Source organism: Gallus gallus, chromosome 2 (assembly GCF_016699485.2).
Source record: "Gallus gallus isolate bGalGal1 chromosome 2, bGalGal1.mat.broiler.GRCg7b, whole genome shotgun sequence".
NCBI lineage: Eukaryota > Metazoa > Chordata > Aves > Galliformes > Phasianidae > Gallus > Gallus gallus.
In genome coordinates this window covers 110,399,978-110,412,417 of record NC_052533.1, presented here as the reverse complement: position 1 = coordinate 110,412,417, position 12,440 = coordinate 110,399,978, and the positions used below count along the sequence as shown (strand labels likewise).

The 12,440-nt window shown below is 36.7% G+C and overlaps 1 protein-coding gene across 1 annotated transcript in view; it reads right to left on the bottom strand.

Annotated features, from left to right (window-relative positions):
• RP1 (RP1 axonemal microtubule associated) overlaps positions 1-12,440 on the bottom strand; it is a 200,459-nt gene that overhangs the window by 39,567 nt on the left and 148,452 nt on the right. Inside the window, exons 43-45 of the mRNA XM_040685413.2 lie at positions 10,449-10,581; positions 9,030-9,169; positions 2,688-2,940 (exon numbers count right to left, since the gene is read on the bottom strand). Of these exons, the coding sequence (XP_040541347.1) occupies positions 2,688-2,940; positions 9,030-9,169; positions 10,449-10,581 (526 nt within the window). The remainder of the gene's footprint in view (positions 1-2,687; positions 2,941-9,029; positions 9,170-10,448; positions 10,582-12,440) is intronic.

Here is a 12,440-nt window from a genome sequence, read left to right as displayed (position 1 = left end):
AGTTTTTTTCAATATCCTGTCACAACAAAGTCTTGCCATATCCCCAGACATCTTTACATCTGTTCAATTTTGAACAAGTTTTTCTGGAGAAAGGTGGTCATAACTGTACATGGCATTCCAAGGAGAAACATCACTGCTTCATTGTACAGTGGCATTAATTCTTCTTTGCCTTTATTGATAATGCTCCCACACATTGTAAGGTTACAATGACCACACTCACAGACATGTCACATTGTTTTCTCAAAATTATTCTGTGATCATATAATAAAACCAGGTATTTCCCCTATTGATGTCCCACTGAAGTACTCTTGTAGCAGAAATAATTACAAGATGTACCAATCTGGTACAGTTTTTGCACTCTTAGCTACTACTTAGTTCATGATTTCCCAATAAAGATAATGGAAATTAGGAATCTGTACCAGAATTAAGAGCTTAAATACTTAGTTGGATTTGAACCTAATTGTGTTCAAGATTTGTGTTATTTCATTCCATTGCTTTCCTCCAGTTCTCAAGGTTTACCCTTCAGCCTCTTCATCCTCCTGTCAACACTCGCAGCTTTATAGAATGAACAGATTTTAGTAGCATATTTACTCCCCCTTATCCAGCTCATTACAATTATTTCTTTTACTACTTCTTTCCACTTTCTAATTTCTAATTACCTAATAATTTCTCATAAAGCAAATACAATTTAGTACTGACATTTACACAGATTAAATTTCTCTTACTGGAGAAGATTTCTTAAAAGTATCAACTTTGTCTTACAATTTACCATTTGTGAACTCATTTCTTTTATTTGCTATTCGCCTCTGCTATCCTAACTACTTAAAGTTTTTCAGACGGAGATATTCTCTTTGTTATTTGAAAGTTGTACTTCTCATTGCCATAGAATTATTTTATAACCTCCTACTTCTGCCTCCTCTTTTCCCTGTTCTTTCAGTACTTCAGACTAAGGACTGCTTATGTTGTCATTGACTGCATGAAACTCAAACTATATTTGCATTTCACATTTGGTGATTTGCAATAACTTAATTCCCATTAGTAATTTTTGATTTTGCTTCCATTCAGCACATTATGGGTCGTTAATGAAAACAGACATAAAATATCCAATTTGTTTAGGGATTCTACCTACATCATCTTTAGTCCCACTTTATTGTTCCTGCATAGTCATCTATCTTTCCATATATATATTTTTTTAAGTAAATGGTTGAAGAACCTTTACTATTTGTTTTAATTCCTTTATAAAATCTGTCTCAGTTTGACATTTAGTTAAGTTCTATTGTATCTGTATACTTTCTGACCCCTAAGGTATAGTGCTCTTTGCTGATCAGCCTTATTTCTAAATTTCTTGTAGGCTCTCTGCTTATCTGTAATATTCTTCCTAGAAGTATTATACACACAGACCAGAACTGATGTTGAATAGATTCACAGTTGAATATAAATAATCATAGACTAAAAAATATTAGTCAATCTACACTGAAATTTTTGATGACTATGGCTGTGTGAGAAACATGGGATGGTGGAAGCTTTTTACATACCTACATTTGGACACTGGAAAAGGGTGCAAGATTTCTCACGTCTTTTAAATTGTCAGTGAAGAGAGAGCTGACAGACCCTGATCAGCCCTAGGTTTCTGCTCTAAATAACCCTTAGGAGAAGCCTGCCTCGCTCTATGGATTATGTAGGGCACGTATGGAATTCTTCCAGCATTGTAGTACAGTAATTTCTTATTTTGAAATAGACATTACTCTAGCTGTTCATCTAACTTAACTTTCCACATTATTCTGCCCTTCTGTTGTCTAAGTAATAGTATTTTTGTATTTCCTAAAATGATATAAAATATCTGTTAGTGAACAAGGTTTATAACAGACAGCTAAATATAAGAATATATACTACAACCATGTCTGCAACAACATAGAACTCTAAACATAAAATGGAATAACCAATATAGAAATCAATAATGGTCAATGTACAAAATTATTGATTTAGAATACAAATTCAAATCTTCAGATTGGTTAAACTTTACATAGTTTGGTCTACCACTTCTGAGTCAAACTGCATAAATGGACCCAAAACAACATTTAACACTTCTTCAAAAAATGACAAGATGTGTCAGAGAGCTAAGAAATCCAGCCCCATGGCAAAGTGTAAAAGACTTACCAGGTTTTCAGTGTTTACATTATTTCTGAATTTGATCTTTATTTCTTTAAATTGAATAGGATATTGGGTCCAGGTCAACTAACTTTGCAAAAACTTATGCCATATAAGTAAAAATGAAAACAGCAAAAAAAAGCAAATGCTTTTTGCAAACATATGAACACACAGGAAAATCTCATTCTGCTACATGAGTTTTTGTATTCCTTCTTGAGATTTCACCACTGTTGTAGGAGCCTTCTGTTCTACATTGATTGCCATATGGAACAACCTACCTCTTTCTGCTTCAGCGTTTTTCAAGCCTCAACTTAACACACACTTTATTGCTCCCATTCACTTCATCTCTCCCCTCTGCTAATTATAATTCTACCTACCAGGTCTGGAAAGTGTTTGGAGAGAGAATTTGAGAGATACAACTCACATTTAAGCTATATTATTTTTGTATTTTAGTTTTAGTCTTAAAAATAACCTGAAAAATAATATGAATGATCATTAAAACAAAAACCAGAAGGAAATTTGATGATTTTGAGTCTTACCATGAATCTTTTCTGTCAGCATTTCATTCCTGACTTTTCCGAGTAGTCTCAACATTCGTTCCATCTGTGCATCACCAACTCCACTGTCTAACCATTGCTGGCAAAGAAATATATATTGGCTATCAGTCTTGCCTGATTCATGGATGACAATTTGGTCCAAGTACCATCCAGCTCCATAACCGACATTACTGTGCTCAACAAGCACTTTGCTTAATTGTCCAAGGTCTACTGCTCTCACCTCAGAGATACTGACCTGAGAAGGTAAAGGTAAAATTAATTGCATTAAACTGATTAAAGCACATATTTAATCTTTTATCTTTAAGAGCATGTTTGGAAAGACATATTCTTTTCAATACTGAAGTATCTTTTGATTTCTGACAGAAAAGAAAGATATATTGACATTTTGAAATTTATATTTGGAGACCTAAAGGAAATATGTGGATCCCTGAATGTATGCATTTTTCCTTTCTCATGATTACTGCATCCCAGGCTGTTTCAGGAAAAGTATCCCACTAGTATGCTCACTGGAAAGAAACCTCAGATCTTACAGAAGTCTCACGAAACTTTAACTTGTTTCTCGTAACTTAATCAAAGGGAGTCCTCAAAACTTCAGGATTGGTCTTGTAAATTGAACTTGGTTTAAATAAGGAATTTTATATTAAAAAAGAAAATTCAAATTACTTTATATTCTAAGTTATCCAATTTGAAAAAAATGCTGTACTATTCAAGTCTGAACTGAGATACTGACAGTGCTGATGACTGTGCAAACAAAAGGATGATACTGACATTAGAAACTATAAGTAAGGCTGTGCACGCATACAAGCAAGAATTTATGTGCTCTTTGGATGTAAATAGACATCTGTTTAAATATTGCTACAGCTACTAGCAAACAAAAGCTAAATGGCAATTGCACTAGTGCATGTTGGGATGAATAAATTATAAGAGTGAGAGAATGAATATGTTCTGTGCAAAAAAGAATACAAGTGGGTGGGTAGATACATGGGCATGAGTGTGGGTGACATTAAAAAAAATGCAGATGGATAGTAGAAACAGACGCTGTAATTTTTATTTGTTGCCAACCAATTTGCCACCAGGCAGGAAAAAGCATGACAACCAGAAAGCAACTAAAAAGAGATGATTTTTAAAAATTATCATGTCATCTGGTCCATTCCCTTGGCAGTGTGGGACTATTTTCTACAGTGCGCTCAGAAAAAGAAAACATCAGAGTTATTCTTCATATCACAGCCTTAGAGCTTCCATCATTACCTCATTATATCCATGAATGCATATGAAGCCCAAACTAAGATATAGCTGGGAGAAACAGCTTGTAAATAACTTTTTTTGGTAGCACTCATTGCTTTTTAATTTTATTCTTTATAATTCCAAGCCAAATATAATTTTCTTGTCAATCCACATGACCCTTGACTTAGAGGAAATAGACTGTATTGCTAATATTCATGTTCTTTCACAGCTAACTCTGTCTGAAAAAGGAACCTATCATTAGTCTCATTCTTTGTGATAATAATTAACAGTCATTAGACAACAGTGGTCATAATCACTCATTGTTATCAATGAATTCTTGTAATAATACATTAAATTGCCTACTCCTTCAGTATTAGCAAGAATGTACTTTTGGTTGATGCCATTATATTTCTTTTTTTTTTTTTCCTACTCAGTATAAAAGCATTTGGAACTCCATTAAACACACTACTGCGAGTGAAATTATTGAATGCCAACAGAATTTTATTTAAATTGACTTACTTTAGATGGAGAGTTAGCTAGCCAAAATTACAATGCCCACTTATTTAACCCATTAAACTGGTGAAAAAGTTAAGACATACAATTACTTGAATGAATGCAAACTAGCTGTCCTTTCCACAGTCATATATTTGCTTATACTTTGTGACATTTTTCTGTCTTACTAGTTTTTCCTTATATTCCAGTCTTTATCACTAAAGAGAAACCCTTTGTCTGATATCTCAAGTTTCCTTAACTTCGTCTTCTTTGCCTGTCCACTCCATATTTTTCAGGAATATTGTCTGTAAGTAGCATTTGCCCTTAACATCTCTTCCTTCCACCTCTTAGATAATGTCACTAATACCTCATTCCAATATTTTTATTAATGTACTTCCTATAAAAAGAACATAATACTGCTAGTAGCATGTCAGATCACAGATGCATCTAGTACTGTTACTAACAGTTGCCAATAATATTTTCATAGGGAAGAGTTGAAAAAGAGGGCAGATATATAAAGAGAATTCTTAAATATAAACTCTCTCAGGCTTTAGCACTTTGTGGTTCAGAGAATTCCTGAGCCAGAGGTTGTGCCTTTGCACTTAACAATTGTTTTCCATTAAAATCATAGAATCACAGGGGTTGGAAGGGACCTCTGGAGATCATCTAATTCAACCTCCCTGTTAAGGAAGGTTGCCTACAGTATGTTGCACAGGAAAGCATCAAGACAGGTTTTGAATATGTGCAACATTCATATGTGCAATAGCTCTTTGCACCAACAGGCATTTTAGCATCTGCAACATCTTGTGGCAGAAATTAAGACAGAGTCATTATATACTGTGTAAAAATCCACCTGTTTTTGTTTTGAACTTGTCACCTGCAGTTTTCATTTAAAGTTCTTGAGCTCTCATATTTCATGAGAATGTAGGATTACTCATTTTCTCATTTTACTTTTCTTGACTTCCTATCCCTTCCTCTCAACATTCCTTTTTCAGGCTAAACAGTACTCACTTGTTTAATCATTTCTTGTATGAAAGATGCTTTTCTAGAATCACAGAATGGCCTGGGCTGAAAAGGACCTCAAAGATCATGTAGTTTCAAGCCCCCTGCCATGGGCAGGGTTGCCAACCACTAGACCAGGCTGCCCAGAGCAACATCCAGCCTTGCCATGAATGTCTCCATTGATGAGGCATCCACAACCTCCTTGGGCAACCTGTTCCAGTGTGTCACCACCCTCTGTGTGAAAAACTTCCTCCTAATATCCAACCTAAACCACCCCTGTCTCAGTTTAAAACCATTCCCCCTTGTCCTATCACTATCCACCCTTGTAAACAGCCATTCCCCCTCCTGTTTATATGCTCCCTTCAAGTACTGGAAGACCACAATGAGGTCTCCCCAGAGCCTTCTCTTCTCCAAGCTAAACAATCCCAGTTCCCTCAACCTTTCTTCATAGGAGAGGTGCTCCAGCCCTCTGATCATCTCAGTGGTCCCCTTCTAGACCCATTCCAAGAGCTCTGCATCTTTCCTGTGCTGCAGGCCCCAGGCCTGGACACAGTACTCTAGATGGGGCCTCACAAGAGCTGAGTAGAGGGGCACAATCACCTCCCTCACCCCACTGGCCACCCCTTTTTTAATACAGCTCAGAACACAGTTGGCCTTCCAGGCTGCAAGTGCACACTGCTGGCTCATGTCCAGCTTCTTGTCCACCAGGACCCCCAAGTCCTTCTCTGCAGGGCTGCTCTCAAGGAGTTCTTCACCCAGTCTATATAAATACCTGGGATTGCCCTGGCCCAAGTGCAGCACCCTGCATTTGGCCTTTTTGAACTTCATAGAGTTCACTTGGGCACACTTCTCCAGCCTGTCCAGGTCCCACTGTATGGCTTCCCTTCCCTGCAGTGTATTGAGTGCACCACTCAGCATTGCATCACTTTTCTTCTTCTACATCTTAAGCAAATGAATCAGTAGAAGGCACAGCATTTATTATGCATCCACACAAGAGAACTTATCCTAGGCGTTACTGTATATTCTACTCTGTCAGAGCGAGATGGGGGTTGGGTTCAAAGGGATATAGTAAAGGGGGTTACATCAGGCTGGCAACAACTCACTAGTTGGGTTCCCCACGGCTCCATTGTGGGGCCAGTTTTCTTTAACATTTTTATAAATGATCTGGATGCTGATCTCAAATGCATACTAAGTAAGTTTGTAGATGGCACCAAATTGGGAGGACCTGTTGACTCCCTCAAGAGTAGAGAGGCTTTTGTAGGGGTACTATAAGCAAATCAGAGGGCTGAATAATCACCAGCGGCATGAAACTTAACAAGAGCAAGTGCTGGATTCTGCATCTGTAATGGCACAGTCCAGGAAATATGCATGAAGAGAGTGAAAAGAGAGGTTGGAGAGCAGTACTGTGGAAAGGGATCTGGTTCTTCTGATTGATGGAAAGTAGAATCTGGGTCAGCACTGTGCTCTGGCAACCAAAATGGCCAGATTGTGTGTCAGTCCCAGCACTGCCAGTGGGGGAGGGAAAGGATTGTCCTGCCATGCTCTGTGCTGTGCTGTCTCACCTTAAGCTCTGGATGCAGGTTTGGACACCACAACATGAGAAGAATGTAAAACTATTGCAGAGCAAGGCTATGAAAGTGGTGAAAGGCCTAGAGGGGATGATGTATGAGGAGTGGCTGAAGTCCCCTGGTTTGTCCAGCCCAGAGAAGAGGATGCTGAGAGGAGGCCTCATGACAGCCTACAGCTTAATACACTCTATTAACATTCAGTTTGAAACTGCTATGTAAACTGCTTCTTTTAAGATATCTTTTCCAGGATATGTCACGGACTATGTACCTTGTTGTCCTTTATTAAGTCTTCTCATTGCCTATAGTACTATCACCTACTTAATTAAGACCACAAACTTTTTCCTGTATTTTAGTAATACATTTTTTACTAAGGCAGCAGTATACTGCAAACGGTGAAATAAAAAACAACAACAACAAAAAACAAAACAAAAAATAAAACAAAACAAAACAAAAAAAACCCCACCAACCAACCCCAAACCAAAACAAAATAAAAAAACAGACCGACTAGTATGTAGGTGTTCTGGGTGTTCTGTATGGGATTGAATGCTATACTATATCACACAGACCATTCACAGCAAGAGTCGTCTGAATACAGAACCTAAAGCTGAGCTAACAGATCCCTAACAAAGAAGAAAAAAGAGAAGCAGAGGAGTCAGAATAAATATACATGCAAGTGTAATTAGGATGATAAACACATGTTCTTCAAAATATTATATATTTAGCTGACAATCACTACAGGCTGGGAGAGCAGCCTGGTGAGTATATACTGTATTTTTCCTGTTTATATATTCTTACCTGGAAATCAGCATTTGGCTGCCAGCAGAAACAAGAGCCTGGACTGGGGAGATTTTTGTACTAAACCACTATGGTCAATCTACTATTATTTTAGTCTTGAGAAAATATTTTTACATACTAACACAAATGAAGGAAAAAAAATTTAAGGGTCAAGCTAGCAAAGCAGTGGAGCAGATGGCCTAGGAATGCTATGTCATCTCAGTCATGAGAGATCTCAAGAAAAGGTATGAAACAAGTATAGAGGATCCTATTTTACTGTATAGAGGATTCTGTTTTATTGTACAGAGATAACTGAAAGGTGTATTTAAGATCCTATCTAGTCATATCCACATTGATTCCAGAATATGTGTTAACATGCTATGTAGATAGATATTAACATTAATATTGTAATTGGCAAAGGTTAACCAGAAACTCTCTCCTAGTATTTATCTTGAGCAGTATCAGTAAGCAGTAGCTTTACAGGCAGTTTCACTTATTTATGATTCTATTTATAAATCGGTTATTTAACATACGAAAGCTAACACATTTAAAATCTTGTTTTCACCAGTATCAGGATATGTTTTTTACAAAGTAGATTTTAAAGAAGATTTATGAGAAAGAGCCCTGATATTCCAATATAAATTTCACAAACAACTGAGAAACTAAGTCACAGAATTTTATATATAATTGGGTCTAATTTCAGATTCTAATCATAAAAATTATAGATTAATAAAATCACATAATTATTTGGGTTGGAAGGGACCTTAAAGATCATCCAGTTCCAAACCGCTGCCATGGGCAGGATTGTCCCCTGCCAGACTGGGTGACCCAGGGCCCCATCCAACACGGCCTTGAACATCTCCAGCAATGGGGCCCCAACAGCTTCTCCGAGCAGCCTGTGCCAGTCCCTCACCACCTTCTAAGAATTTCCCCCTAAAATCTAACCTAAATCTCCCCTCTTTTTGTTTAAAACCATCCCCCCTTGTCTTATCACTATCAGATGGTGTAAAAAGAACGGTTTACTAAGAACAGTTACTTATGGTTTATAGCTTTTCAATTTATTGCATCGTGAACTATTCTTACACTACAATCCAAATTAAAGAAAATTATCCATACTTAGTAAGCAACACATATTTTCCTCAGGTTATACCATTGTGTAACATCAGTGCTTTTACTTGACAACAGAAAAGAAATGTGTCTGTGAAAAAAAAGCAATAATACGGAACATTTAAAAAACAGTTAAGGAACATAGCTAGCTACTAACCTGCCCTTTTTCAAAACATGAGTGTCTTAGTCTCCTTTTGCAGGAATCTCCCTGCTCTCCAAATATAGTTATAAATATCTCTGCGTCAGTTCCTGATGCAGGCAATGTTCCTGTATGAACACTGACTGAGTAAAGAACTTCTGTCATGAAAAATCAGAGACACAAAAACATTACCAAATCAGCATATTTAGCAGTGTAATTGCCGATCGTTATAAGGCAGGATATTCTAGGTGAAAGGTCACTTTCAAGCCCAAGAAATGAAGTTTTTGTATTTGACATAAATGTTTTGTCTGTTTCTAACTTTGCTAACTATCTCACAGTACACCATTAGAGATGATATGTCCTTCATGAATCAATACAATTTTGCATGCTTGCTGTTATAAATGAAGAAAACACTTTCTTAGAGTCTCATCCAGTGGTCACTGAAATCAACAGAAAGAATACCATTCATTACGCGAGGCTATTAACAAGCCTTGAATCCTTGCAGATTAGCTTTCTTAAATTGAGATAGGCTAAATCATTGTAATGACGTCCCATAGAATAAACACAGATACAACATAGATGAAATACACTATTTGTTTTGGATCAGCTGCATTCTGTTTTAGCCTGGCACTTTGATAATTGTGTCCACCACTAATTAATTGTTCAGGAGAAATGGTGACCATCAATTAATTTGTTAAGGCTCAGCTATTTATTTGGATATGCATTACTATTATTATTCAACACAAAGGACAGCTTGCCATGACTTTTGCTGATGAGCTATGTAGTACGTATTGCTTGAGACAGTAGAACAGGATTTTTTTCTATATGGTTTCTGTGAACAATGTGAAGATTATAATAGACTATTACGATCAAGTTAGTTAGATGGTAAATGCAAAAAAGTTTTAAGTATTTTAACTAAGAAGATGGAGTATTATGAGTGAGTTTTGTTTGCTAAATATTGTTTGCAATGTAATCAGAAAAAAGGAAAATTTTATCATATTTTCAAGTACAATGACTGAATGAAACAGAGACTGGAGCAGAAAAGGGGTTTGAAGAAAACTTCAACATTTTTTTCTGTCTGTGAATCATGCTGCTATGTATATACATGTGCCTTTTTTAAATCCATGATTTTGTCCGTCCCCTTGTGTAAGTCAGTCTTTTTCAGTAGATATATACTAATTGGGTTTTACAGTTTTCAGAATTTCAGATTAGTACTTAGACAAGTGAAAACAAAATGTCAGTTGCTTTAAAACAGATAAAAAACATATGAATGATACATTCTGAATGAATATTTAAAAATAATTTTGAGTGATATTTTTTGATTATAAAATCCTTTATATTCTTGCTCATTGTGCTCATTTCATTAAGTAGTTCACAACTTTGTATGAGTGTGTTTATGTATTTCTTTATGTATTTATTCTTTGTTCAGCAACACACCTCTGAGTGGTGCCTTGTCTGGTCTGACTGCTGCTAGCTCTGTCACGGTCTCAGATCCATCTTCTCCAAACAGACATTGGTCTTCAGTGGAAAAGCTCAACTCCTGCTTAGTGTCCAGATCTTTCAGCCTAAGCTGCAGGAAAAAGTAGAAACACATCTGCTTCTCTGAAATATTTTGCTTTTTATATCCACTCCCAAAGAAACCGTCATTGTTCCTATTTTTAACTCACACACAGTCTTTGTAAAGATAACTCAATCTGCATAATGAGAGCTACAGTGGTGCAAGCCCCTGATTCTGCAGCTTGTTTATATCTGTATTTTTCATGGCACAGATACTGGAAACATTTGTAGGGAACCAAGTTGTAGTTTAACCAAGGAGAAGCTCAGCTCCATACAGATGTTTGCTCACTCCCACCCTGCTGGGATGGGATAGAAAATCTGATAAAGGTAAAATTAGTGGGCTGTGATAAAGACAGTTTAATAGGATAGAAAAGGAAGAGAAAATAATAATATTAATAATAATGATAATAAAAGAATATATAAAACAAGAGATGCACATTGCTCATTACCTGCTGACTGACTCCCAGTCAGTTCCTGAGCAGCAGCTGCCCCCTCACATCCAACTCTCCCAGCTTTATTGCTCAGCATGACACCATATGATATGGGGTAACCCTTTGGCCAGTCTGGGTCAGCTGACTTGTCCTCTTCCAGCTCTTTGTGCCCCACCAGTCTCCTCACTGGCAGGACAGTACAAGAAGCTGAAAAGTCCTTGACTCAATGTAAGCACTACTCATCAGCAACTAAGACACCAGTGTGCTCTCTGAACTCTAAAACATGGCATCATACCATCTACTGTTAACTCTATCCTAGACAAAGCTAGGGCACGCGTGAAGGATATGGATTAAATTGTCTTGTATATACTTGCAATTTCAGAATTTCAAATGAATAACTACACCTAGAGCACTCTTAACATTATACGCCCATTTGTTTTGCCAAATTTTATTTGTTTAGATGTGACTTGCAGTATTACAGCTAGGATTTTCAAAGTAGGCAGGAATTAGGTATCCAATGGCCTTTGGAATTCCCTGTGGTAATTCTGGCATTTGAAGAATGATTCCAATAGGAGGAAATACCTCATGGACTCAAATTAGTCTCCAAGTTTGTGAATTTAGAACCTCCAAAGCAACAAAGGAAGCACAGCTTTGGGAGCCCACTTTTTTAGCTCCTGTTGTAGTCAGTGCAGAGGTGTGGTTCACAAGAGGGCAATCTAGGTTGTGAACTTTATTTTAGGTCAAGTGATAAAGTACAGAATAAAAATGTAACAAGTATATGCAGGAACATTTCAGATAACTATGATATTCAAGACTCAACCTCATTAATAGCTAATAACTGCAAGTCTTCAGAAATAGCTTCTTAAGACTCCGTTAGACTTTGCGAGACTCCTCTTTGTATAAAAATATTATTATCAGGAAGAGATAGAAAAGGAAAAGGGAAGAGGGAAAATTTAATGTCATCTGCAATTGAAACCCTTAGGCAGAGATTCCCAAATTTACTTTGGTGACTTACTGCTAACACTTTTATCTGCAAAAAAAGCCTGTGTCTTTTCATATAGCGTACACATAACACTACATGGAAAACCTGACTTTTGGGTACAGATTTCCTTACATAAATTTCAAATGTAGGCTGTAAAATGCATAAATAATTTTATCACTGCATTGTCTCATTGAAGTTATTGGGAAGTTGAGAGTTTCAAATTGAAAAAATTAACAGACTATTTTCAGAAATACAATGAAATTTTGAGGACTTTCCAATCCTGCTTATGCCACATGCTCAGTTTCACAAGATCAGACAAAAAGCTTCCAAATGAATGTAAGCCTACAAGAATTTCTAGAATCAAACTGTTAGCAAATTGAATACTGTTTTTTAAATGCACTATCATCTTCCATTAAAATTGCAGCATGTTCTGTACCCATTTTTTACTTGCAATAATGT